At 33.0% G+C, this 23,822-nt stretch overlaps 2 protein-coding genes across 6 annotated transcripts in view; one reads left to right on the top strand and one right to left on the bottom strand.

Moving 5' to 3' along the window:
* Positions 1-23,822, top strand: part of LOC134721337 (uncharacterized) — an 83,974-nt gene that overhangs the window by 48,267 nt on the left and 11,885 nt on the right. For all 5 annotated transcript variants that reach the window (XM_063584269.1, XM_063584268.1, XM_063584267.1 and 2 more), the window contains one exon: positions 10,625-12,553. In XM_063584269.1, the coding sequence (XP_063440339.1) occupies positions 10,633-12,553 (1,921 nt within the window). In that variant the 5' untranslated portion in view covers positions 10,625-10,632. The remainder of the gene's footprint in view (positions 1-10,624; positions 12,554-23,822) is intronic.
* On the bottom strand, positions 3,952-9,360 carry LOC134722707 (uncharacterized). The gene is made up of 2 exons (XM_063586328.1): positions 6,234-9,360; positions 3,952-4,166 (listed from the first exon to the last, which is right to left on the bottom strand). Exons 1-2 carry the CDS (start codon positions 9,358-9,360, stop codon positions 3,952-3,954), a joined length of 3,342 nt encoding a protein of 1,113 aa, XP_063442398.1.

The following is a 23,822-nucleotide window of genomic DNA, read 5'->3' as shown; positions in this document are numbered from 1 at the left end:
AAATAATGCCAAGGTGACATTGACTCCAACCCAACTTTATGTAGAATGGTCCAAATAATGCCAAGGTGACATTGACTCCAACCCAACTTTGATGTATGATACTTTGGTGCAGAGATTTGGATGGAATGGCCGACCAATTTAGGTCATGAGTTGAGATGGACAAATATTTTCTCATAAAAAATTAGTTGATGTAATATGATTACTAATGAGACAATTATCACCCAAAGTTAAAATGATTGTAAGCAATTCATGTTTGTATTTAACATATTGAATGAAATATCTTGAAAAAGACTGGTTAAAATCATTCTTGTTAATTTAGATATTTCCAATTTATTATCATTTTTTCTGGAGTATTTTGGACCTTATGTGTTTATTCTAATTTCACACATATAAAGAAGATTTTTGTTAAAAGATGAACCCTATGGGACCCCAAATCATTTAGATTATCCCCTTGATTGTCACACCTGCATAAAAGGATGTGTTTTAATTATGTGAATATTTTCAACAATGTTTTACAGTTCATAGCAACTTTAAAAGAAAAATTATTCAAAATCTCATTATAAATTGTATTGAGATATTTAATTTCGAAACAGCTGGGTATTCATTTAGACTTTCTAATTTTACCACAACATCTATCAGACCATAGATGCTTAATGTTCACAATAGGGAGTCTTCAAATCTTATTATTTACTTGAAGTGTAAAAGAATGAATGTGAATGTGCTGTATTGAATTCACTACTTTGATGTAGGATACCTCAGTTTATGTATACTGTATTTAAAGATGGGAATTCCTACTTGGTTACAGTGAAAATATTATTGCTGTATAAATTTGTTTTAAAATAAAAGATGACCAGTATGGCTAGATAAATTAACCCAAATAAAAATTCATACCAAGGTGTTATATGATTATGGTTTTTGAGTTGTTATACTTTTCTTTCTTAGTATGTTACAGTATGTATACCTAATTTGCTTAAGAATTAAATATTTCACTAACTAGTTTTATTGAGGGGTAAAAGTGTTGGAGCAAAGTATACTTTGATTTTGCAAAGAGATGTAAGGTTTTGTTAAATTATGGTCTGACCTGATAGTTACTAAGTTCAGAATTTCAATTGCAAAAACAGATTTGTTCAAATTGTCAAATCAAAATTAACAAAATATTAAATAATTACCTCACAAGTACTTGAACTTTAATTTTGTTAGCTAAATTAAGATTAATTCTGAGCTAAATTGTCATTAGAGGTCACTTTAAAGGTCAAAGGTGTGACATGTTGTCATTGGTTGTCAGAGATCAAATTTTCTTTCAATTTCATCAGAATCATTGAGTAAAGACATATTAATTATTTTTAAACACTGGGGACATAGCGATACAAATGTAGCTGTTGAAATTTGATTTCGTGAGAAAAGTTTACAGATGTGATTAGCCTACGGTTTATTCATATTTAATTATGTTATTTTTGTTTAGAAAATTATGTTTCCCACCAGCACATATTTGTAATTAAATTCATTATTGCAAAATTATTTTTAGCTCACATGGTCCACAGGGCCAAGTGAGCATTTCCCATCACTTGGTGTCTGGCGTCATTAACTTTTACAAAAATCTTCTCCTCTGAAACTGCTGGGCCAAATTTAACCAAACTTGGCCACAATCATCACTAGGGTATCTAGTTTTAAAAATGTATCCAACCAAGATGGCCGTTATGGCTAAAAATAGAACATAGACATAAAATGTTGATTTTGGCTTATAATTCTGAAACAAAAGTATAAAGAACAAATCTGACTTGGTAAAAATTTTTAACAGGTCAAGATCTATCTGCCCTGAAATTTTCAGATGAATCGGACAACCTGTTGTTGAGTTGCTGCCCCTGAATAGGTAATTTTAAGGAAATTTTGACGTTTTTGGTATCTTGACTACTATTATAGATAGAGATAAACTGTAAACAGCAATAATGTTCAGTAAAGTAAGATCTACAGATAAGTCGACATGACCAAAATTTTCAGTTTACCCCTTAAGGAGTTGTTGCCCTTTATAGTAATTTTTTACCAATTTTTCGTAAATTTTAGTTATCTTTTACAAAAATCTTCTTCTCGGAAACTAAAATTTTTTAATTTAACTAAACTAAGCCACAATCATTATTATAATATCTAGTTTAAAAAATGTGTGCTATGATCCAGCAAACCAATCAAGATTGCTGCCATGGCTAAAAGTAGAACACAGGGGTAAAATGTTGATTTTGACCTATAACTCTGAAACCAAAGCATTTAGAGCAAATCTGACAAGGGATTACATTGTTTATAAAGTTAAAAAATATCTGCCCTGAAATTTTCAAATGAATTGGACAACTGGTTGTTGAGTTGCTGCCCCCCAATTAGTAATTTTTAAAGAAATTTTTCTGTTTTTGGTTATTATCTTGAATACTATTATAGATAGAGATCAACTGTAAACAGCAATAATGTTCAGCAAAGTAGGATCTAAAAATAAGTCGACATGACCAAAATGGTCAGTTGACCCTTTAAGGAGTTATTGCCCTTTATAGTCAATTTTTAACAATTTTCATTAATTTGGTAAATTTTTGTAAATTTACAAAATATATTCCTCTGTAATTTAAGGGCCAAGTTTATCATAGATAGAGAAAATTGTAAGTAGCAAGAATGTTCAGTAAAGTAAGATCTACAAACACATCACCATCACCAAAACATAAATTTGTCATTAATCCATCTGTGTCCTTTGTTTCATATGCATATAGACCAAGGTGAGCGACACAGGCTCTTTAGAGCCTCTAGTTTGGTCATAAGATCATTTTAATGAGGCTACAACTGGGGATTATAACACGTTGCATGGAAAATAAAAATCGAAAAACATAGTACCAGAAATAAAATCGTAAATATTAATGGAAAAAGTAAAATAATTTATTAATCAGCCATTCTTGGTGATCACTCTTGTCATTATAAAATGGACATGATGGTAACCCTGCAGCAACCTATTAGTGTTCACTAGTTGCAACTGATTTGAAAAAAAAAAATATTCATAATAATTAATTTGATAGCAGTTTTAAATATTCTCAGAACACATAATTTAAAACAAGACTGACTTTGAATTTAGTCCTGGTTTACTTTTTAATCAAATGCGGGACAAGCATGAGGAATTAAGAGTACTGACATGAAACACAGAAAATAAATAAAGGAGAACATGAGGCACGCACATCAAAACCAAACATGGGAAAACGAGAAATAAAAAGGTCAAAACATGAAAACACATGAAATAGAAAGGCCAAAAATGTTGCACGAAAATATCCCTTTACCCATGACCCTGTGTTTAGGATGGACAGATTGTAATTACAATGTCTTTTTATGAGGCCCCTCATGGGGGTGTCCAAATAATTACATAATCGCATAATAATAATAAATAATTGTTTCTGCCAATATAATCAACTAATAATTAAAAATCATAAGATAATCAAATAATATTAATTAAAAAACAGTCCTAGATTATTGAATAATTAGATAATCATGAAACATTTGGCCTGGTAATCAAATAATCTCTATGAAAACGGTCAAGTAATCACATAAACAAAAAAACCATGTAGAGGCTCTTTTATGCCCTGTCTATCATACCACCTGTATCAGCTTAAAATCTTTGCTTAAGGTTGTTTTCTGAACTTCCAAAGAAGGATTTCATGGTTGACTATAATTTTTAAAAAAATTGAGGGGGGGGTAAAACTTGGTTGGTTGATAATATATTATAACTCCAGCTCCTGTGGAGAGAAGAGTAAACATTACATAATATACAGATATAACACATTCCCGCGTCTTTCTTTAAACTAAAAGTTGATTGTCTGTTGGCAAAACTTGAAATGTTAATGGTCTATTCCATGCGAGAATTTAAAATATTCAAGAAAACAAAACAAATGTCTAAATTTTTAACATGGTCAATTTGAATGTTCGGTTTCAATTTCATGGTCCTTTCCCAGTACTGAGAACTTTGATCAAAGGATGGAAATCAGCTCCTGCTTTAGTTAAACTATCCGAAATCTGGCTGCTGGTTTTAATCCATGTGACTGTGATGTCACCAAGACTAACACTTTCTTTGATGCTAGCTAAATCTAAACACAACCGTTTCTCAGAAATAAGTTTTGTTGAGTGAATGTTTTGACACAGAGATTTGTTGTCTGTAAAACAATTGATTGGAATAGATTCTCCTGCATTTAATTTTATCATTTCTTGAAGAATGCTCCTTACAAAATAGCAAGCATCTAGTCCATCAACAAGTGATAAAGCTTCTGCAGCTAGAGTACTTTTAACAACTCGTCAGATTTTCTTTAAAGACCAAGAAATTGGGCAATTTTTATACGACCGCAAATTTTGAAAAAATTTTCGTCGTATATTGCTATCACGTTGGCGTCGTCGTCGTCCGAATACTTTTAGTTTTTGCACTCTAACTTTAGTAAAAGTGAATAGAAATCTATGAAATTTTAACACAAGGTTTATGAGCACAAAAGGAAGGTTGGTATTGATTTTGGGAGTTTTGGTCCAAACATTTTAGGAATTAGGGGCCAAAAAGGGCCCAAATAAGCATTTTCTTGGTTTTCGCGCTATAACTTAAGTTTAAGTTAATAGAAATCTATGAAATTTTGACAAAAGGTTTATGACCACAAAAGAAAGGTTGGGATTGATTTTGGGAGTTTTGGTTTCAACAGTTTAGGAATAAGGGGCCAAAAAAGGGCCCAAATAAGCATTATTCTTGGTTTTCGCACAATAACTTTAGTTTAAGTTAATAGAAATCAATGAAATTTATACACAATGTTTATGACCACAAATGGAAGGTTGGTATTGATTTTGGGAGTTAAGGTCCCAACAGTTTAGGAATTAGGGGCTAAAAAGGGACCCAAATAAGCATTTTTCTTGGTTTTCGCACCATAACTTTAGTACAAGTAAATAGAAATCTATGAAATTTAAACACAAGGTTTATGACCATAAAAGGAAGGTTGGTATTGATTTTGGGAGTTTTGGTCCTAACAGTTTAGGAAAAAGGGGCCCAAAGGGTCCAAAATTAAACTTTATTTGATTTCAGTAAGAATTGAATAATTGGGGTTCTTTGATATGCGGAATCTAACTGTGTATGTAGATTCTTAATTTTTGGTCCATTTTCAAATTGGTCTACATTAAATCAAAAAAATTAATCGGTTGGGTTCTTTGATATGCTGAATCTAAAAATGTACTAAGATTCTTGATTATTGGCCCAGTTTTCAAGTTGGTCCAAATCGGGGTCCAAAATTAAACTTTGTTTGATTTCATTAAAAATTGAATAAATGGGGTTCTTTGATATGCCAAATCTAACTGTATGTAGATTCTTCATTTTTGGTCCTGTTTTCAAATTGGTCTACATTAAAGTCCAAAGGGTCCAAAATTAAACTTAGTTTGATTTTAACAAAAATTGAAATCTTGGGGTTCTTTGATATGCTGAATCCAAACATGTACTTAGATTTTTGAATATGGGCCATGTTTTCAAGTTGGTCCAAATCAGGATCTAAAATATTATATTAAGTATTGTGCAATAGCAAGTCTTTTCAATTGCACAGTATTGCACAATGGCAAGAAATATCTAATTTCACAATATTGTGAAATAGCAATATTTTTTTTTAATAAGAGTTATCTTTCTTTGTCCAGAATAGTAAGCAAGAAATATCTAATTGCACAATATTGTGAAATAGCAAGATATTTTTTTAATTGGAGTTATCTTTCTTTGTCCAGAATCAACTCAAATCTTTGTTATATACAATGTATATTCACTTTTTACTACCAACTGATAAATTAAAATAATCTTTACCATTCAGTGATAACAAGCAGTTTTTTTACATCTTAATATTTTATGATGTATTTAAATGAGTAGTTAACTCCATTTGAAATTTAATTGAGATTAATTTGGAATAAGGGAAAGGGGGATGTGATTAAAAAAAATGGGTTCAATTTTCTCATTTGAAATGAAATTTCATAAATAAAATGAAAATTTCTTCAAACATTTTTTTGAGAGGATAAATATTCAACAGCATAGTGAATTGCTCTAAGAGAAAACAAAAATTTTAAGTTCATTAGAACACATTCATTCTGTGTCAGAAACCTATGCTGTGTCAACTATTTAATCACAATCCAAATTTAGAGCTGAATCCAGCTTGAATGTTGTGTCCATACTTGCCCCAACCGTTCAGGGTTCAACCTCTGCGGTCGTATAAAGCTACGCCCTGCGAAGCATCTGGTTTCCATTCGTATGCGTAGAAATATCACATATCCACCGGCACTTGAAACACGATCAGATAAATTGGCATATGAGGCATCCGTATAGAGTATTAACTCAATGTTCTTCAGACTTTCTAAGTTTGGATATTTAATTCTGTATGAATTGTTTTTAGCTTTTCTGATTACTTTATTCAACTTTGATTGAGTCTTAGCCTCACTTAGCTGTACAGAAGTAGAAAGATCCAAAACATCAAAGCACAAATTAGGTCTACTCTGTGTGGCAATCCAGTGTAACTGACCAACAATTTCTGGATATATACCATTCTTAATGTCAGCTCTATCAACTTGCTTCAGTTCATCTGTATAATCATGTTGTTGAAAGAATGTATCATTGCCTTCATGTTGAATATTAAGACCTATATATCTGAAACTACTGTCTAATTCTTTCCCACAATCAAATTTGTCCCCGAGTTGACATATAACCTGCGTTTTGAAATGTTCACTTCCTGCCCATAGAAAATCATCTACATGCATTAGGAAAAGTCCCTCAAGATTGTTGTTTTTGTGCCAATAAAATATGGCAGGATCAAGCTTAGACTGAATACACTCCAGTTGTAGAAGTTCTCTTTTAACACTAAGAAACCAGTTCCTAGAGGCATCAATAAGCCCATAAACACACTTTTTTAGTTTCCATGCTACTGGTTTATCAGAAGAAAGCTCTTTTGGAGGTTTTACAAAAATAATTCTGTCTATTTCTTTACCTTGTAAAAATGCTGCCTTTATATCTATTGAATGAATGTCAAACTCAGAAGTGGAAGCTATAGCTAAAAATAACCGTAGGCTTTCTTTGTGTACTGTTGGTGAATCTGATTTTACTTCATTTTCTTCCTCAAACCCTCTCACTACCAACCTAGCTTTCACTTTTCTTTCTCCATTCATTTCTTTTTCTGTAATAACCCATCTTGTTGACATTAAATTTTGGTCTGAATATGGAATTTCATCATAAACTTTAAATGATTTCCAATTGTCCATTTCTAGCTGTTTAGCATGTTTCACTTGGTTCTCATTATGCCTAGATTGAGGAACAACAACTGCATTAACTTCATCTACATCTTGTTCTGTACGCCACTCTTGAACATCTTTGGCAAAATCTATGCCAACCTGAGCATCTTCATTCTCATCCTGAAGGTTCAAATAAGCCCAATTTTTTCCACTTGATTTACCACCTTTACTAACAACCTTAGCTTTGACCCATGTGTCATTTTCTTTCATTTTGTATACTATATTTTCTCCAACATGTGGAATATCTTTGGTTTTCTTTTCTTTTGGCCTTACAGGCTCTTCAAGGTTATCAAATGCTGCTCCGGGTGCAATATTTTGATCTACTTGTTCATTGTCATCATTTTGCATTTGAGGAGGTTGTATATTTTGCTGATGATCATTTTCATTTTGTACAGGTTCTTGTTCCTCTATATTCTGTTCCACATTTCTATTGATGTTTTCCTCCTCATCATCAGTATCATAAAATGCAGTCTGATGAATTTTCTCTCTAACTGGTTGTACATTGCTTTTGTTTACACTTAGTTGCTTAGATGGCATATCATTAAACTCTGTTCCACACCTGATGAGCCTACATGGATGAACCCTGACATATATACTTCCATGCCTTACAAATACTACTTTGCCATCTTGACCAAGGACGGTTCCAGGTCCTTTCCACTTATTATCATCATCTCTTTTGTAATAAACTTTATCTCCATGCTGAAAACATTCACCAGAGGCTCTAATTTTATGACGTAGAGCCCTTCTTATTCTTTCTGATGACTCGGCTTGTATGAAAGCACGCCTACCAGAGTGCAATGCATTTAGATGATTGGCAAATGTCTGACTGACTGTATTGTGCTCCAAAGCAGGAGGTTTATCATTAAGCACATTTGGCAAGTTTGGGTTTGTTCCAAAAACAAGTTGATACGGGCTCCATCCATATACCATCGAGAGACTGTTTTTTGCATTCAAAGCCCATACTAAAGCTACTTCTAGATTTAGTTTTGGTTGATCTTCCAATATTTTGGAAACACAGTCATCAACCACAGCATGATTACGTTCACAAATACCATTCTGCCAAGGACTATAAGCAGCAGTATTCATTACATCAATGTTTAGGTTAGCACACATATCACGGAAAATTTCATTTGCAAATTCACCACCATTGTCAGCTAGGAAACGCTTTGGAGGTCCCATTCCACTCCCTATCCACAGAGACATTATCTTGTCCGCTATGACATCTGGTGTTTTCCTTTTGATAACTGTAGCCAGACTAAATCTTGTTGCAATATCAATTAAATGCAAAAAGTATGTGTTTGGTTTCCATTCTTTCAAATCAACAGCAACCACTTCATTGAACTCAGTGGCCAACGGAAGTGAAACCACTGGTCGAGCTGGAGTTTTCTTATATTTCTTGCAGACATCACAACCTTCTGTTATTTCATCTACACAATCTAAGTGTTCTTTGGTATAACCACCTGCATCTTTCAACAAAGTTTTCAGTCTTTTAGCTGATGGATGAGCAAACTGCTTATGAAGTTTTTCTATGATTTTGGTTTTGTCTTTGGTCATTTGTGTTGCTACAAGTGAAGCGGCTTTAACTTTAATATCAACTTTCAATTGATCTATTGGTACACAATAATGCCCTGATGATGTGCCCTGCAGTTGAACATCTTTTCCGAAAATATTTGCACTATCATTTTCAAGATCCAGCTTCATTTTTGCTTTCTTCATGGAGTCCTTACTCAACAACAATGGTATATCGCTTGTTACAACATCTGCCTGAATTTCACATTCAACACCTGCAATAGCACATGGAAAAGTTACCTTCTTTGTTGATTGCAGAACTGTACCTCCACCAAATTTGAAAAGAGTTTCACTTGGGTTTTCCACTACTTTTTCCCTTATAGAAGAGTCTAGGGAGTCTAAATAACACTTCATCCACGTTTCCCCTGCCACTGTGGAAGTACAAGCACTATCTAATATTGCTGAATTGGCAGTTTCGGTCAAAAGAACAAGAGCTTCCTGTGACTTATTTCCAGTAAACAACACAGCTTTTTCAACACCTTGATTTGCCTTGGCCATATTTTCATAAGAGTGGGGGCATTGCTTTACCAAATGTCTAATTGAATCACAACTGAGACAACGTAGTGGCAAACCATCAGGTCCATTTAAATTGACAGATTTGTTGAATTTTGCTTTGTAATTAGAGTTGCTTTGTGGCCTATAATCACCTGCTCTATTTGAACTTTGATTCCCTCTGTATCCTCTACCTCGTCCACAAAAGATTCCTTGAATAATTTACCTCTTCATCGGCCATACATGCTGATTCCACTTTAATTCTGTCTCCCATATCTTTGCTAGCTTGCTGTCCAAAAAACTTTTTAAGAGAAGTTGCCATCTGCTTGAAAAGTGATTCTACTTGCTCGTAATTGACACCGGTTAACACTAATTGTCGATCTCTGAGTATTCTAACAATTTAAAGGCTAAAACAGGCTGTGGCAGTTCCATTTTAAACTTTTTGGTTTTGTTGTACAATTTCTCAAATTCTGTTACATACTCCTCCATTGAACTAACCTTACTACGCCTAAATCTATCAAATTCAGAATATGCTTCATAAGCTTCGCTTAGCTCATCTTTCTTAAATATTTTGTCCATAAATTCAATGAGATTATCTACTCCATCATCTGCATTTAAGGCTTCTAAACTCAAGTCGCTAAACACTTTATCTCGGATGGAATTTAGTCCTTCTTCAGGAAGTGACAACGCTATCGCTATACCCATCTTCTTTTTGTCTAGATCAGTCAAGGCCTTCCAAGCTTTAATTTCATCAATCCATCTGCTATAAGGCTTCTGTTCAGTAAATACAGGTGCTACTTTATAGTTGACTGATGCCATATTAACTCTACACTTTACAGTACAATTCACTAATCTACAATTTACTTCGCTAATCTTCAATTCAGTTCGCTAATTTTCAATTCACTTCGCTAATCTTCAATTCACTTCGCTAATCTTCAATACACTTTGCTAATCTACAAAACAGTTTGCTAATCTACAATACTGAATATTTAGTCTATACGCTACAACAATGTTATTTCACTACAAAGTCAATTTCTAATCTGTTTTCTTCAAAATTGGGTGGATCTCACACTCTGCTGCCATGTAAAACTTGGTTGGTTGATAATATATTATAACTCCAGCTCCTGTGGAGAGAAGAGTAAACATTACATAATATACAGATATAACAGGGGGGGGAGGGTCAGGTGTCCTCTTAAAAGACATGTAGTCCTGTTTTAAATATATGCAAACTTAGGTTAACTAGAACAACTGTATTTGCTTTATGTTTTAGGTTTGGTAATGACAGCAAAAAGTACAGATCTGTCTTTAGATATCAATGAAGGAGAATATATTGATAGAGTGGAAACAAAAATAGAGAGTCCCAAAGCAGAAGTTATCACACCAAATTCAGATAAAATATTCCCACTGTCTATGGATAATGATGAAGGTTCCTCAGTTGACGGTCCATCAGAAAATGGCACCAGGGCATGTGATGACAATGAATTTAAAGATGAGTCTTGGATTGACCATTGTGAAACAAAAATCATTGCTGATGATCATCTGAAATGTTTGAAAGAAATTCTTATAAGTTCTGTTGCAAGGACAATAACAAATGACAAGATCGGTGATGAAATCCAGGATATTTATGATTCTAAAAAGAACAAAAGCAGAGGAAGTTATGAAATTACTAGTGCAACTTCTTTCTTTTTGTTCAATACTAAGAATTCCAAAAAAACAGCTGAAAAAACAGGTGTTAATAACAGTCCTGTCAAAGTCAAGGAAACACAAGTGTCAATGTTGTATCAGATGGGAGTAGAAGCCATTGGTAAACCACTGGAACCAAAAAGTCATGAAGAATATCCCCTCCAGTTGGCAGACGACAGTAGTTCTGTTCAGAATGCTGCACTGGCAGCTGAAGACTCAAGGTCAGCAAGTGCAAAGGCAGGATGGGCTTCAATCAGACAGGAATCAGGAGAGTTAGAAAATTATTTACTTGAAGAAGATGATGATGAAAATGTCATCATACATCTTGGGACAGAGTTTGCTCAAGATGCAATGGAGGGTGGCAAGAATGAAGATATGACCACAGTTGATTATAAGGACCAGTATGAAGGGACACGAAAGACTGATTCATCATCTAAAACTGTTCTCAGTCCTGGAGGGAAAAAATGTGATAAAAATAATCTTGCTGAAGAAAAAGAAGAAGATACAAGTGTATATGACTCTGAAGATAATAAAACTTGCACATCAGATAAATTGTCCCAGCTAGAAAATGTATTAAGTAACATGAGCCAGGAAGATTCATTACAAATGGTGAAACAAGAACAGGGAGCTAATTCGGTGGAAAAACATACATATAAAACACAAGTATCTGCTGAAAGTAAACATTTGAACATGAAAAACTCAGACATTGAAAATATTGCTACAGAAGGTAAAACCTTCCAAGCAAAAGACGATAGAATTCATACTGCGCAATTTGGAAAATCAGTTCAAAAATATCCAAGTCAAGTTTTAAGTAAAGATGGTCAAACAAATATAGGGGAAATTTCTGAATCACAGTCCCAAGAACATTTAACTGATGAGAAAATTACCAGACAACAGACAGAACAGTTAAATTTATCTCAATCCATTGCAATAAATGCTCAAGGTAATTCCAAACAATATGACGCAAAAGAATCAAATAAAAAGGATTCAATACCACAGATGAAGCAAATAGAAGTTGAGAGAAAGTTTAGAATATCTACTGACTGCAGACAGAAGTTAATGGACATGGGTGCCGTGATGGCAAAAGAAAACAAATTTTCAGATAAATATTTTGATGATATTAGGTATAAAATGACCCTTTCAGACAGTTGGCTAAGACAAAGGAATGGTAGATGGGAATTTAAGATTCCTCCACGTCATATGAGTAAGAAGGATCCTTCGTCCCAACTTTTAGAAATTACATCAGAAACAGAAATAATGAAGCACTTATGTAAGTTATATAATTGTTGCGGGTCTGTTGATGATAGAACATTGGAACAGTTGATGAATAAACTATGTCTAGATAGTTTTGCTACATTTACAACAATCAGGCAGACATACTTTCTACCCAACTGTACTGTACAACTAGACATAGCTGATTTTGGATTTGAAGTTGGTGAGATTGAAGTTGTTGTCAGTGATGAGTCCAGAATTACAGATGCTCTCAACATTATTGATGATGTAGCCAAAAAACTAGGTATGCTTCATTCTATGTTTAACAAAATCAGTTCTTAGGTTAAAATGTCTGATTTTCTTCTGATTGTTTTTATGTTCAATATATAACTTTTTTTTTCTTACCTGCAGTATGTTCAGTTCTAGAATAAGAAAAAATCATCCTCTTTTCCATAATTCTGTTAGTTTTAGGCACAGATGATGCATATAAATAACTACAAGGATGATATATGATTTGGAAAGTGAGAGAGCTCCTAAAGTCATTATACTTTCTGTTTCAAACCAATTTGATACCCATATTTGAACCAATTTTACCTCTTGTATTACTCATTGGCACTGTACTCTAGTCTACTTTAAAAAAGTTGGGGAAAAGAGTGCATGAGAAAGAGATGTCCATGGATTACCTGATACCTAATTGGTTACATGAAATTAAAAAAAAAATCAGAAGATAGAATGTGGTGAAAATAGCTAAAAAAAAAGGGCTATGAAAAGAAAAAGAAAACTGCCTAGATGTAAAAACTTTTAGGAATGGTTTTTGCCCAAAAAAACAGCGAGAGTTATTGTCATCACTTGATGTTATGTGTCTGTCAACCACCATCATCCCTTCAATTTTCAAAAATCTTGAAACTACTGGGCCAATTGGAAGAAAAATTGGTTCACTCACCACCAATTTGAACATTTTTTTAAATGTATTTTTCTATATAGACTTGGAATGGCAAAAATTCTGGTCTACAATGTGTGAGAGTGGACATTGATGAAGATGCACATATATGCAGGTGAGCAGAACAGGAGGCTCTTTAAATCCAATAGTTCTTAAATTAAAGACATATGGATATCCAATTAATTGTATGTTTTAGAAATGTTTTCTCATGAAGTTTGACATTATAATCCCTCTCCCTCAGACAGATCTTATGGAGAAGGAAGTAAGCAACAAATATAGTGTGCAACTCAGAGAGTAGTATTAATGTTTCATCAAATAGGTAGGAATTGTAAATTTCAGGAAAAGGAAGTTTTTCATGACTGCTTAAAGTCATAAGAAACCTCAAATTAAAAAAAAATATGCATATGTTTTTTATAACTAAATGGATAGTTTTCATTATACAACTTATGTACATATACTTTTTTCTGAGGAAAATTCTTTAATTTGTCCACATTTAGAAGAAGTTTACTTATTTTTATGACCACAAAAGAAAGGTTGGTATTGATTTTGCGAGTTTTGGTCCCAACATTTTAGGAATTAGGGGCCAAAAAGGGCCCAAATAAGCATTTTCTTAGTTTTCGCACTATAACTGTAGTTTAAGTTAATAGAAATCTATGAAATTTTGACACAAGGTTTATGATGACAAAAGAAAGGTTGTGATTGATTTTGGGAGTTTTGGTTTCAACATGTTAGGAATTAGGGGCCAAAAAAGGGCCCAAATAAGCATTATTCTTGGTTTTTGCACCAATACCTTAGTATAAGTAAATAGAAATCTATGAAATTTAAACACAAGGTTTATGACCATAAAAGGAAGGTTGGTATTGATTTTCGGAGTTTTGGTCCCAACAGTTTAGGAATAAGGGGCCCAAAGGGTCTCAAATTAAACTTTGTTTGATTTCATCAAAATTGAATAATTGGGGTTCTTTGATATGCCGAATCTAACTGTGTATGTAGATTCTTAACTTTTGGTCCCGTTTTCAAATTGGTCTACATTAAGGTCCAAAGGGTCCAAAACTAAACTTAGTTTGATTTTGACAAAAAATGAATCGGTTGGGTTCTTTGATATGCTGAATCTAAAAATGTACTTAGATTCTTGATTATTGGCCCAGTTTTCAAGTTGGTCCAAATCGGGGTCAAAAATTAAACTTTGTTTGATTTCATCAAAAATTGAATAAATGGGGTTCTTTGATATGCCAAATCTAACTGTGTATGTAGATTCTTCATTTTTTGTCTTGTTTTCAAATTGGTCTACATTAAAGTCCAAAGGTTCCAAAATTAAACTTAGTTTGATTTTAACAAAAATTGAAATCTTGGGGTTCTTTGGTATGCTGAATCCAAACATGTACTTTGATTTTTGATTATAGGCCCAGTTTTCAAGTTGGTCCAAATCAGGATCTAAAATTATTATATTAAGTATTGTGCAATAGCAAGTCTTTTCAATTGCACAGTATTGCGCAATGGCAAGAAATATCTAATTACACAATATTGTGAAATAGCAAAAAGTTTTTTAATTAGAGTTATCTTTCTTTGTCCAGAATAGTAAGCAAGAAATATCTAATTGCACAATATTGTGCAATTGCAAGATTTTTTTTTAATTGGAGTTATCTTTCTTTGTCCAGAATCAACTTAAAGCTTTGTTATATACAATATACAATGTATATTCACTTTTTACTACCAACTGATAAATTAGAATAATCTTTACCATTCAGTGATAACAAGCAGTTTTTTTACATCTTAATATTTTATGATGTATTTAAATGAGTAGTTATTGTTGCAAACTCCATTAGAAATTTTAATTGAGAATAGTTTTGGAATAAGGGAAAGGGGGATGTGATTAAGGTAACACGATACCGAATGGCATATCTCCCGATTTCCAAACTTTTTGGCATACGCGTTCTTTGCACCGAGTTACATCGAAATATGTAATAAAAAATGGGGGTCACCATTTTTGTTTTCTTGGTATTTTCATTGGAAAACGTCGATTTGGGCGACAAATTTACTTAGGTATATAGGGGAAATGCCTGTTTTTCGGCTAACCTTTTTAGATTTTCCAATGGATGGCTATGTTCTTATATACGGAGAACAACAAAAAACTAACATAATATTCAGAATTACAAACTGAATTCATACATGTATAGAAAATCATATGTCACCATCCTTGTTTTTGAAATAAATGGCTTCAAAATTGATTGATACCCTTAGAATTTGACCGAAAACGTGTGACGTTATTGAATACAGAATGTAACGTTATTCTCCAGAGAAAGGGAAAACACAAAATGTGTCGGGATCTGAAGGGTGTTTATTTTATTTTCGTTTCCCCTGTCAGGTTTCCGTAAATTTCCTAGTGATGAGATTCTTTTGATATAATTTATTTCGTCCTACACATAGAAATTTCACTAACATGAATTTAACATTAATCTCGTCTGATTTTTACACTTAACCAGCATATTAAATACCTTCATATTTTTGTAAAATTCGAGTGAAAATAACATAAAATGTTTTACGTGTGATTCATTTGAATTACTGAGTTTTTAACTCCATTTTTTATGACAATGGTGTTGTCATTGCTTCATCCATGTAGAAAAATAGTACTTTAAAAATTCGATTCAGTTGACAGTGATATAATTGCTCTGTTTTGGATGGTTGTTAAACGTTCAGTGGCAAATAGTTTATGCATGATAAATAAAATAACAAAACTCAAAGAAAAATTCAAAACTTTTATTCTTGACTTGCTACGTACATTTGTATAGTATACTTTGCGTGGTGTAAATGTACGAGTTGCTTGCTAAGCAAGTCGGACAAACATTGCAAACTGTATGCAAAATTTCACTATTAGTTCAACAGTCTGGCATTTGTGGAAAATTATTTTATAAAACAAATCTTGAGATCATATATGCATTCTTTATAAGTACTAAAACAAACTGCGAAACATAAAACTCAAGCTTGAAATTCCAAGTGCAGGAGATGTTATCCGGAGTCTGTTCTGGGCGGGCCTTTATAATCTATCAAAATGCCTAATCAGGCAACCTGTCATGAACAACAACAAAAAAAGAAAATCCAGACGGTATGCGCACCTTTAAAAAACAGGTGCACAATTTAAACCTGAAGCAAAAAGACTATCAAGTGTGGGATTGACGGTCGAATTTACACGGGTGAAACAATATGATGTTGCGTGCTCTATTAGTTTCAAGTGGCGATTTTGAATTGTTGGATTGATTGCTGGTAACTTTACGTCCAGTGGCAAATATTTTATGCATGTTCAAGACGCAGTTTACAATAAATAATACATCCCGCACAGCCAAATGGACGCCTCACTTTGGAAGCATTTTACTGCCAGTCGGAAGAAGACCAAGTGACCATATTTTTATCCCTATTCACCCTAGGTCTTGGGGTGTAAATTGTAGGATATAAACAAAATATAAAATTATGTGCAATATACATTGTCAGAATTATAAAAGGTTTTTGCACTCGCTACGAAAACAAGTGGAAAGCTCGGCGAGTCTCGCTTTCCATCGTGTTTCTAAAACTCATGCTAATACATTTTATACTAGTATTACAATATACATACATGTATATGATTTTTTTTTTTATATAAAATTGAGAATGGAAATGGGGGATGTGTCAAGGAGACAACAACCCGACCAAATAAAAAAACCAACAGCAGAAGGTCACCAACAGGTCTTCAATGTAGCGAGAAATTCCCGCACCCGGACGCGTCCTTCAGCTGGCCCCTAAACAAATATATACTAGTTCAGTGATAATGCACGCCATACTAATTTCCAAATTGTACACAAGTAACTAAAATTAAAATAATGCAAGACTAACAAAGGCCAGAGGCTCCAGACTTGGGACAGGCGCAAAAATGCGGCGGGGTTAAACATGTTTGTGAGATCTCAACCCTAATAAATATATATATATTTGTGCATGCTTGCTTGTTCTAAAAACTTGTTCTTCTTTTGCATGCTTGTTCTAAAAACTCCTTTCAATACTATGAAACTCCTCGGGCTTTTCCAGACGATAAGGCAGCAACCATTTGATTTTCGGGGGAGGGGGGGGGGGTGTTTTTTACCCTGAGAAAAAAAAAATGTTTGTTTCACCCTCAGCTGCAACTATATGTAATGCTAAAATTGAAAGAAAAAAATAAATTGTTTTCGACTTGTCGCCAAAAAAATAGATTGTCTTTCGCCAAAGCCGATAAAAGAAGTTTGTTTAGAAAAAAATAGCCCCCCCCCCCCCCCCCCCCGAAAATCAAATGGTTGCTACCTAAGTATGTGAGCAATATGTCCCTCCAGGCCTAAAAAGGCAACTATGTTAATTCTCTTTCAGTCGCGTTGTCTCCAAACTTGTACATGTACATCATTTCCACCTCAAATCACACACAAAAAAAACACACTACCACCAAATACCCATGCAAGCGTAATTAACACGAAAATGAAATCTAAAGGATTTCAAGATCTAGCTATTTCAGTCTCTTTTTTCCGTTTGAATAATAATTAGTCAGTCGTTTGATTGTAAATTTGGAGAGAAAAAAATTGTAACGAAACCAGTCTGACTATAGCCAATCCCGACTATCAACTTGCGTTTATTGGCGCAAGTAGCAAGTTGGGGATGGCTTTAATCATACTGTAACGGGACCTGCTTTTTTCATTTTATTTTTGCCGAATCAAGTTCCCATGTATTTCTCAGCCTACGTTAACTTTTTCAGGCTTCATTCCGATGTTGCTGTATATCCCATGTAGACTGGGTCTATAGCATTACAAATCTAGCACTTTATTTTCAAAATAATTCCGAAACAATATTGGATCTACTCTGTACAGAATAATGAATTTCAGGGACCTTTTATACTGGGACATAGAGAAAGATATATATTCGGCAAAATAACCAAGTAAACCCCTTTCTTAACAATCCATACAAACAAACTATTTTTGTATGAGTTGCAAAGTCTGCTTGTATTGTGTATTATCGCCTAATTCTATCCTTATTGTCATCCAGATAAATTTTCCTTTTTCCATTTTTCCAGAGCGGTGTTTTAGACGACCATTTTAACAAGAATTAATAGATGTACCAACAATTCCCTGTGTTTTTTTTACACATCATCCTAAGTTTCTATAGATTAGATTTCTACTTTCAAAACAAAATTTCATGGTTCATCATGATCAAGAAAAAGTATTTATTGCAAACATATACCAAGAATAAAGACTTGTGATAAAACTCAGTCTTTTATATGTAGATAATCGTTCAGATGCTTAAATTTTAAAGAAACAGAATATTTAAAAGTAAAGTAATACATTTTTAAAGATTTTAAAACAATGAACAATAATAAAAAGAGTTATTAACATTTTCTTCATCGGTCAGGCCATAAGTCTTTGCTCCATCAAGTATACAGAAAAAGTTACCATTAAAAATGTCACATAAATACCCAATATTTTTTTTTTAATTTTATCACTTTGTGATTGCAAATACTGATGCATTGGCTTGAATGTGTGAACGTTATTCGATAACGTCAGGAACGATAACTCGTGGCATAACGTCATTCGGTATCGTGTTACCTTAAGAGAATTGGGTTCAATTTTCTCATTTGAAATTTCATAAATAAAAAGAAAATTTCTTCAAACATTTTTTTGAGAGGATTAATATTCAACAGCATAGTGAATTGCTGTAAGAGAAAACTAAATTTTTAAGTTAATTAGAACACATTCATTCTGTGTCAGAAACCTATGCTGTGTCAACTATTTAATCACAATCCAAATTTAGTGCTGAATCCAGCTTGAAAGTTGTGTCCATACCTGCCCCCACCGTTCAGGGTTCAACCTCTGCGGTCGTATAAAGCTACGCCCTGCAGAGCATCTGGTTGTTATTTGTTTACCTTAATGTGACAATTGTGACAATTGGTAAACTTCGGCTTCAAAACATGGCATTTAATGAGCAGCCATATTTGTTTAATCGTAATAGACAGAGAAAAAATAAATGGATGATTATACGATATATATTTGCATGAAAAATGAGAATATCGTGCACATAGGACTAGTTTTATGATATATACATGCATTGGTTCAAGAAGTGGATAAACATTATTTTTCACCAGGCACTCTTTCATATGACTTTAAATAAATGCAGAGAAATTTAATAAGTACCAAATTTATTAGCTTTTGTTTTCTGGGACAAAATTGCTTGCCATTGTACATTAAGTGTTCCCATGACTTCTCAAAATAAAAGGACAAAATGATTTAATCATGGTCTGCAGTTCAGTAATTTCAAAATCTCATCAAAATAAGTGTTTGGATAAATTTGTTTACTATCATGACAATAGAATCAGAACTCTCTCAACTAAGCTTCTTGAAATTTATTGTTTAATCAGTAGAAGAATTTGGCATTTGCATATCAAATTTTTTATATTAGTTCATCAGTAACTTGATCAAAATTATTCATACGTGATGCATTTTTGGCATTTCTCTTATGAATTTGTAAATGAATATTACAATCCTCAAACTCATTCTGTTAATGAAAGTATTTAATTCTGTACGTTGCATTTATCATTTGGTAATGGATTGCCAACCCAATCACAGTAATATTAAAAGAAATCAGAGAAATTGCCTTTAATGGTTCTGCTTAATATTTCTTATATTTAGCAAATACATCTTTAAGATGGCTTGTCGATCATGTGTTTTAATTACATCAGATCTATTTGATGTAGAAATGAATTAAGAATCTGACAAGCATGAGAGACAATGATAAATTGCTATATTAAGTAATATTTTCTTCCTTTACTTCATTAAAACTAACATAAAGGTCATCAAAAACAATTTTTATAATTGTGAGCTGCGCCATTTAGTGCCCTACCAATCAGAAAAAATTAAATAATCCCATTTCCAAATGATTTTTGCCTTTACATTATTCTTTTTTGTAGGATTTTGGTATTTATTTTATGTGAAATTAATTTTAAATTGAGTCAGAAACAAAAGATACAAAGGTGACATGGAATAGAAATAAAGTCACTTTAGTATTCTACCAAATGACAATAAAATCTTGCTTGTTTGGCTGTGTGGGTTTATAAATATGCAGTCAAGTATGCTCAGAATTGGGATGTGTCTCTTTTAAGGAGAGTGCAACATTTCTGCATGTTAATAACTCTTTCAACAACTTTTTAATGGTTCAATATGTGGTCTGTTGCAAGGCAAAACATTTGTACCTATCCAATAAACCCTCATTTTCAGGTTTCAATCCAAATTTCCCAATCTTTATTTGCAAACCCTACTGCAGGTCCTACCTAATGTTGTAATAATTTTCTTCCTAAACATTTATGAAATATTTGTCACTGGATGCTTATCAATCCATCAAATCAAAGAGGTTTAGGAATTATTCATAGCTCAATTTCTACATTATATGGTTGAAATGGTTAACCATATTATGAAAATACAATGAAGATGCATAAACTTTTTTACTAGTGTTAGGGAAAAACCAGCAAACAAATGGTTTCTTTAATATAGTGGTTTTTGTCTACCCTGTTACAAAATTTACAGTATGCGAGACTTAAGTATAACTTTCAGTGTCAGTGGGGTAAACTTTTTGTATGAAGCTATATATTTTAGAAGGAAGAAGACTGGGATGCTTTATACCTGTCATGCAGATACCTTTGTAACAAAGTTTCCTTATTTCATATGGCCACAGTTCTTTACCTAATTTCATGGTTTAGTGTCTCTTTAATGAAAAATTATGAGTTTTTTTGTCAGGTGAATTTCTAACTTGTTATGAGTAACAGGATAACTATATTTGGTATATGGGTTCCTTGCAACATCTTCATGACCCTCAGATATGGTTTACCTGACCTCAACCTCATTTCATGGGTCAGTGTTCAAGGTATAAGTTGTGTGATTAAGTTTGTTTCTCAGGCACTATAATGTTTAGGTCCTCTTTATTTGGTGTATGGAATGATTGTAGGGGTACTTGTTCGTCTACCTTGACCTCATTTTCATAGTTCATTGGTCAATGTTAAATACATGACCACAAACATTTTTTTAGGTTCATATAATGCCATGATGTCGCCGTCCGAAGACACATTTGGTTTCCAGACGATAACTTAAGTTTAAGTGAATGGATCTCTATGAAATTTGTCAAGAAGGTTCAATACCACAAAGGGAAGGTTGGGATTTATTTTGGGGATGATACTGTGGATTCATTTATTTTCGTGGGTACCAATTTTCATGGTTTGAGGAAAATTTACAAATTCGTGGATACTTGATTTCGTGGTTTTGGCAAAGTCTACACTCATTCCTTTAGAAAAATTGTTTTTCGTTGAACATTTGATTTCGTGGTTCTACTGTACCCACGAAATCCACGAAAATTGATATCCAACAAATATTAATGAATCCACAGTAGTCCCAATCATTTAGAAATTAGGGGCCCAAAAGAAGATTGTTTCTAGTTTCAGGATAATTACTTGTGTATAAGTATTTGGATATCTTTGAAATTGTACCGCAATGACAATGTTTAATACCACAAGTAGAAGTTTGGGATTCATTTTTGGGGTTATGGGTGCCAACAGTTTAGGAACTAAGGTCCAAAAAGGGACCAAAAACAAGTATTTTGTTGTAGTTTCTCAACAATAACTTGTGTGTAAGTGTATGGATCTTTTGACATAGGTACCACAAGGTTCCATATTACAAAGGGAAGGCTGAGATTGAGTTTGGGGGTAATTGACCCAAACATGCAAGAGTTGGGGGCAAAAAAAGGACCAAAAACAAACATTTTTCTAGTTTCCAGACGTGTTTAAGTGTATGGATCTCTCTAAAACTGTAATACAAGGTTCCATACTGCAAAGGTAGGTTGGGATTTAGTTTGGGGATTATTGCACATAAGGGTATTCAAAAAGTTGGAAAGGGGGGGATATTTTTCCTTTTTTTTTTTAATTTAAAATTTTTTGAAAAGTTTCAAGAAGAAACCTTCAATTGCTCAGTATTGTGCAACAGATTTTTAAGATCCTTGATCACTTTTATTTTGTGGCAGAAACCTATATGTTATGTCAAAAATTGATCACAAAAACCATCTGAAAAATGACATTTTTTGGCATACATTGTATTTGATAGATTTTTCATATTTAAACTTGAATCGTAGCGCTTTTAATGATTAAGTCAGTTTAAATCTTTCATATAAAATAATTGAATCAACTGACACTTAAGTGTTAAAAAGTGTCAAACATCTTTTGTCAGATGAGCCTGAAATTTGAGCCAAAAATTGGGCCTAAATTACTGGACCTTCTTCTTTGCCCTAACTGTTCAGGGTTCGACATATGCGGTCGTATTAGGCTGGGCTCAGCAAAGCATTTTATTGTGTTTTGGTAGGATTTTCCAAGTACTATAAACAAAGGGTCAACTTTATTTTGTGTATGGAATAAAAAGTGTACATGTTGGTCAACTGACCTTGACCTCATTTTCATGGTTTATTGGGCAATGTTAAGGTTAATTTTGGTTTTTGTGTTTTTGGTTTGTTTTTCAAATACTAATAGCAATAGATCAAATGAATAATTGTGAGGTCAGTCTGACAGGAGTTATCTGACCTTAACCTCATTGTCATGAATCTTTAAAAATATTCTGTTTATATGATACATGTAGGCAAACCTTTATCTTAAAGACTTTGAACATAAAATCAATGGTCAGTAAAACAGACGGTCCGAGTACACAGTTATTCTCCTTTGATTTTCGTTGTCCACGAATATAGTCCTTAGTGTGGAGAGTGTGTTACTTGCCAATTTTTTTTATAGCCCTTCCAAATTTATTTCTTCATGTTTTATGCCTCATATAGCAAAAAGGGGGATCATAAATATTAATGTCAAGTAGTGATTAGGTTTAGCTGAAAAAGGTAAAAAATGGGCACTTTGGAAGCTGTCAAAAGATTTCAAGACCCCCTTTAGATAAAATTGTCCATATTTTGAGTTAAAGCTGATGGAGTTTTCTATAATTTTGATATAATTTGTCCCAAAAGGAGAACAACACACTGTAAAAATATTATTGAGAAAACGAAGGTGGGATTTTTTTGAATTTTCATTTATTGTCTAAAAGAAATGCACTACAAAATAACTGTGTACTGGGATCAGACAAGATAATTTTTGAGTGTGCACTCTTGTTTTAAATTATGTGATTTGTTTTTCATGTGCATCCTTCCCATCATCTGTTTAGAGCTGTTATAACTTTGTAGGTATGACTATTAAAGTCTGAGCATTAATGACAACAGAGACAGTGGCCTCAATGTACTAATCTGTGATCAAAAATCTCAATCTGCACTTAAAAAAGTTCAAAAGAATGTTGTTGCTGATAAGATGGCTACTAGTATTTCATTATCATGCAGTTTTTTATTTAACTGCAAAAAAAATGTTTTTGTTCAAATAATGGTATCATGTACTACAATATCTATAAAGAGATAATTTCCTTAAAGAGTAAAGATTCTACCACTTACAACACATGCAGGCATGAAGAGTTGAATGCACTTTAAATATGATATAGTTTTTTCATAAAATATGGAAATGATTGATGTTGAATTGTCTCTAAATCATTAGTGTGATAAAATTAATATACCAATATTCTTCATTTTATTGTCTTCA

Source organism: Mytilus trossulus, chromosome 6 (genome assembly GCF_036588685.1).
Source record: "Mytilus trossulus isolate FHL-02 chromosome 6, PNRI_Mtr1.1.1.hap1, whole genome shotgun sequence".
Lineage (NCBI taxonomy): Eukaryota > Metazoa > Mollusca > Bivalvia > Mytilida > Mytilidae > Mytilus > Mytilus trossulus.
The sequence above is the reverse complement of the archived record's forward strand: the minus strand, read 5'-3'. Positions and strand labels throughout refer to the sequence as shown.

Excerpts from the sequence above, each read along its gene's own strand:
- LOC134722707 (XM_063586328.1), bottom strand. The coding sequence starts at position 9,360 with ATGGCCAAGGCAAATCAAGGTGTTGAAAAAGCTGTGTTGTTTACTGGA. Across the intron at positions 4,167-6,233 it reads AACCAGATGCTTCGCAGGGC|ACAACAAATCTCTGTGTCAA; the intron begins GTAGCTTTATAC and ends ATTGTTTTACAG.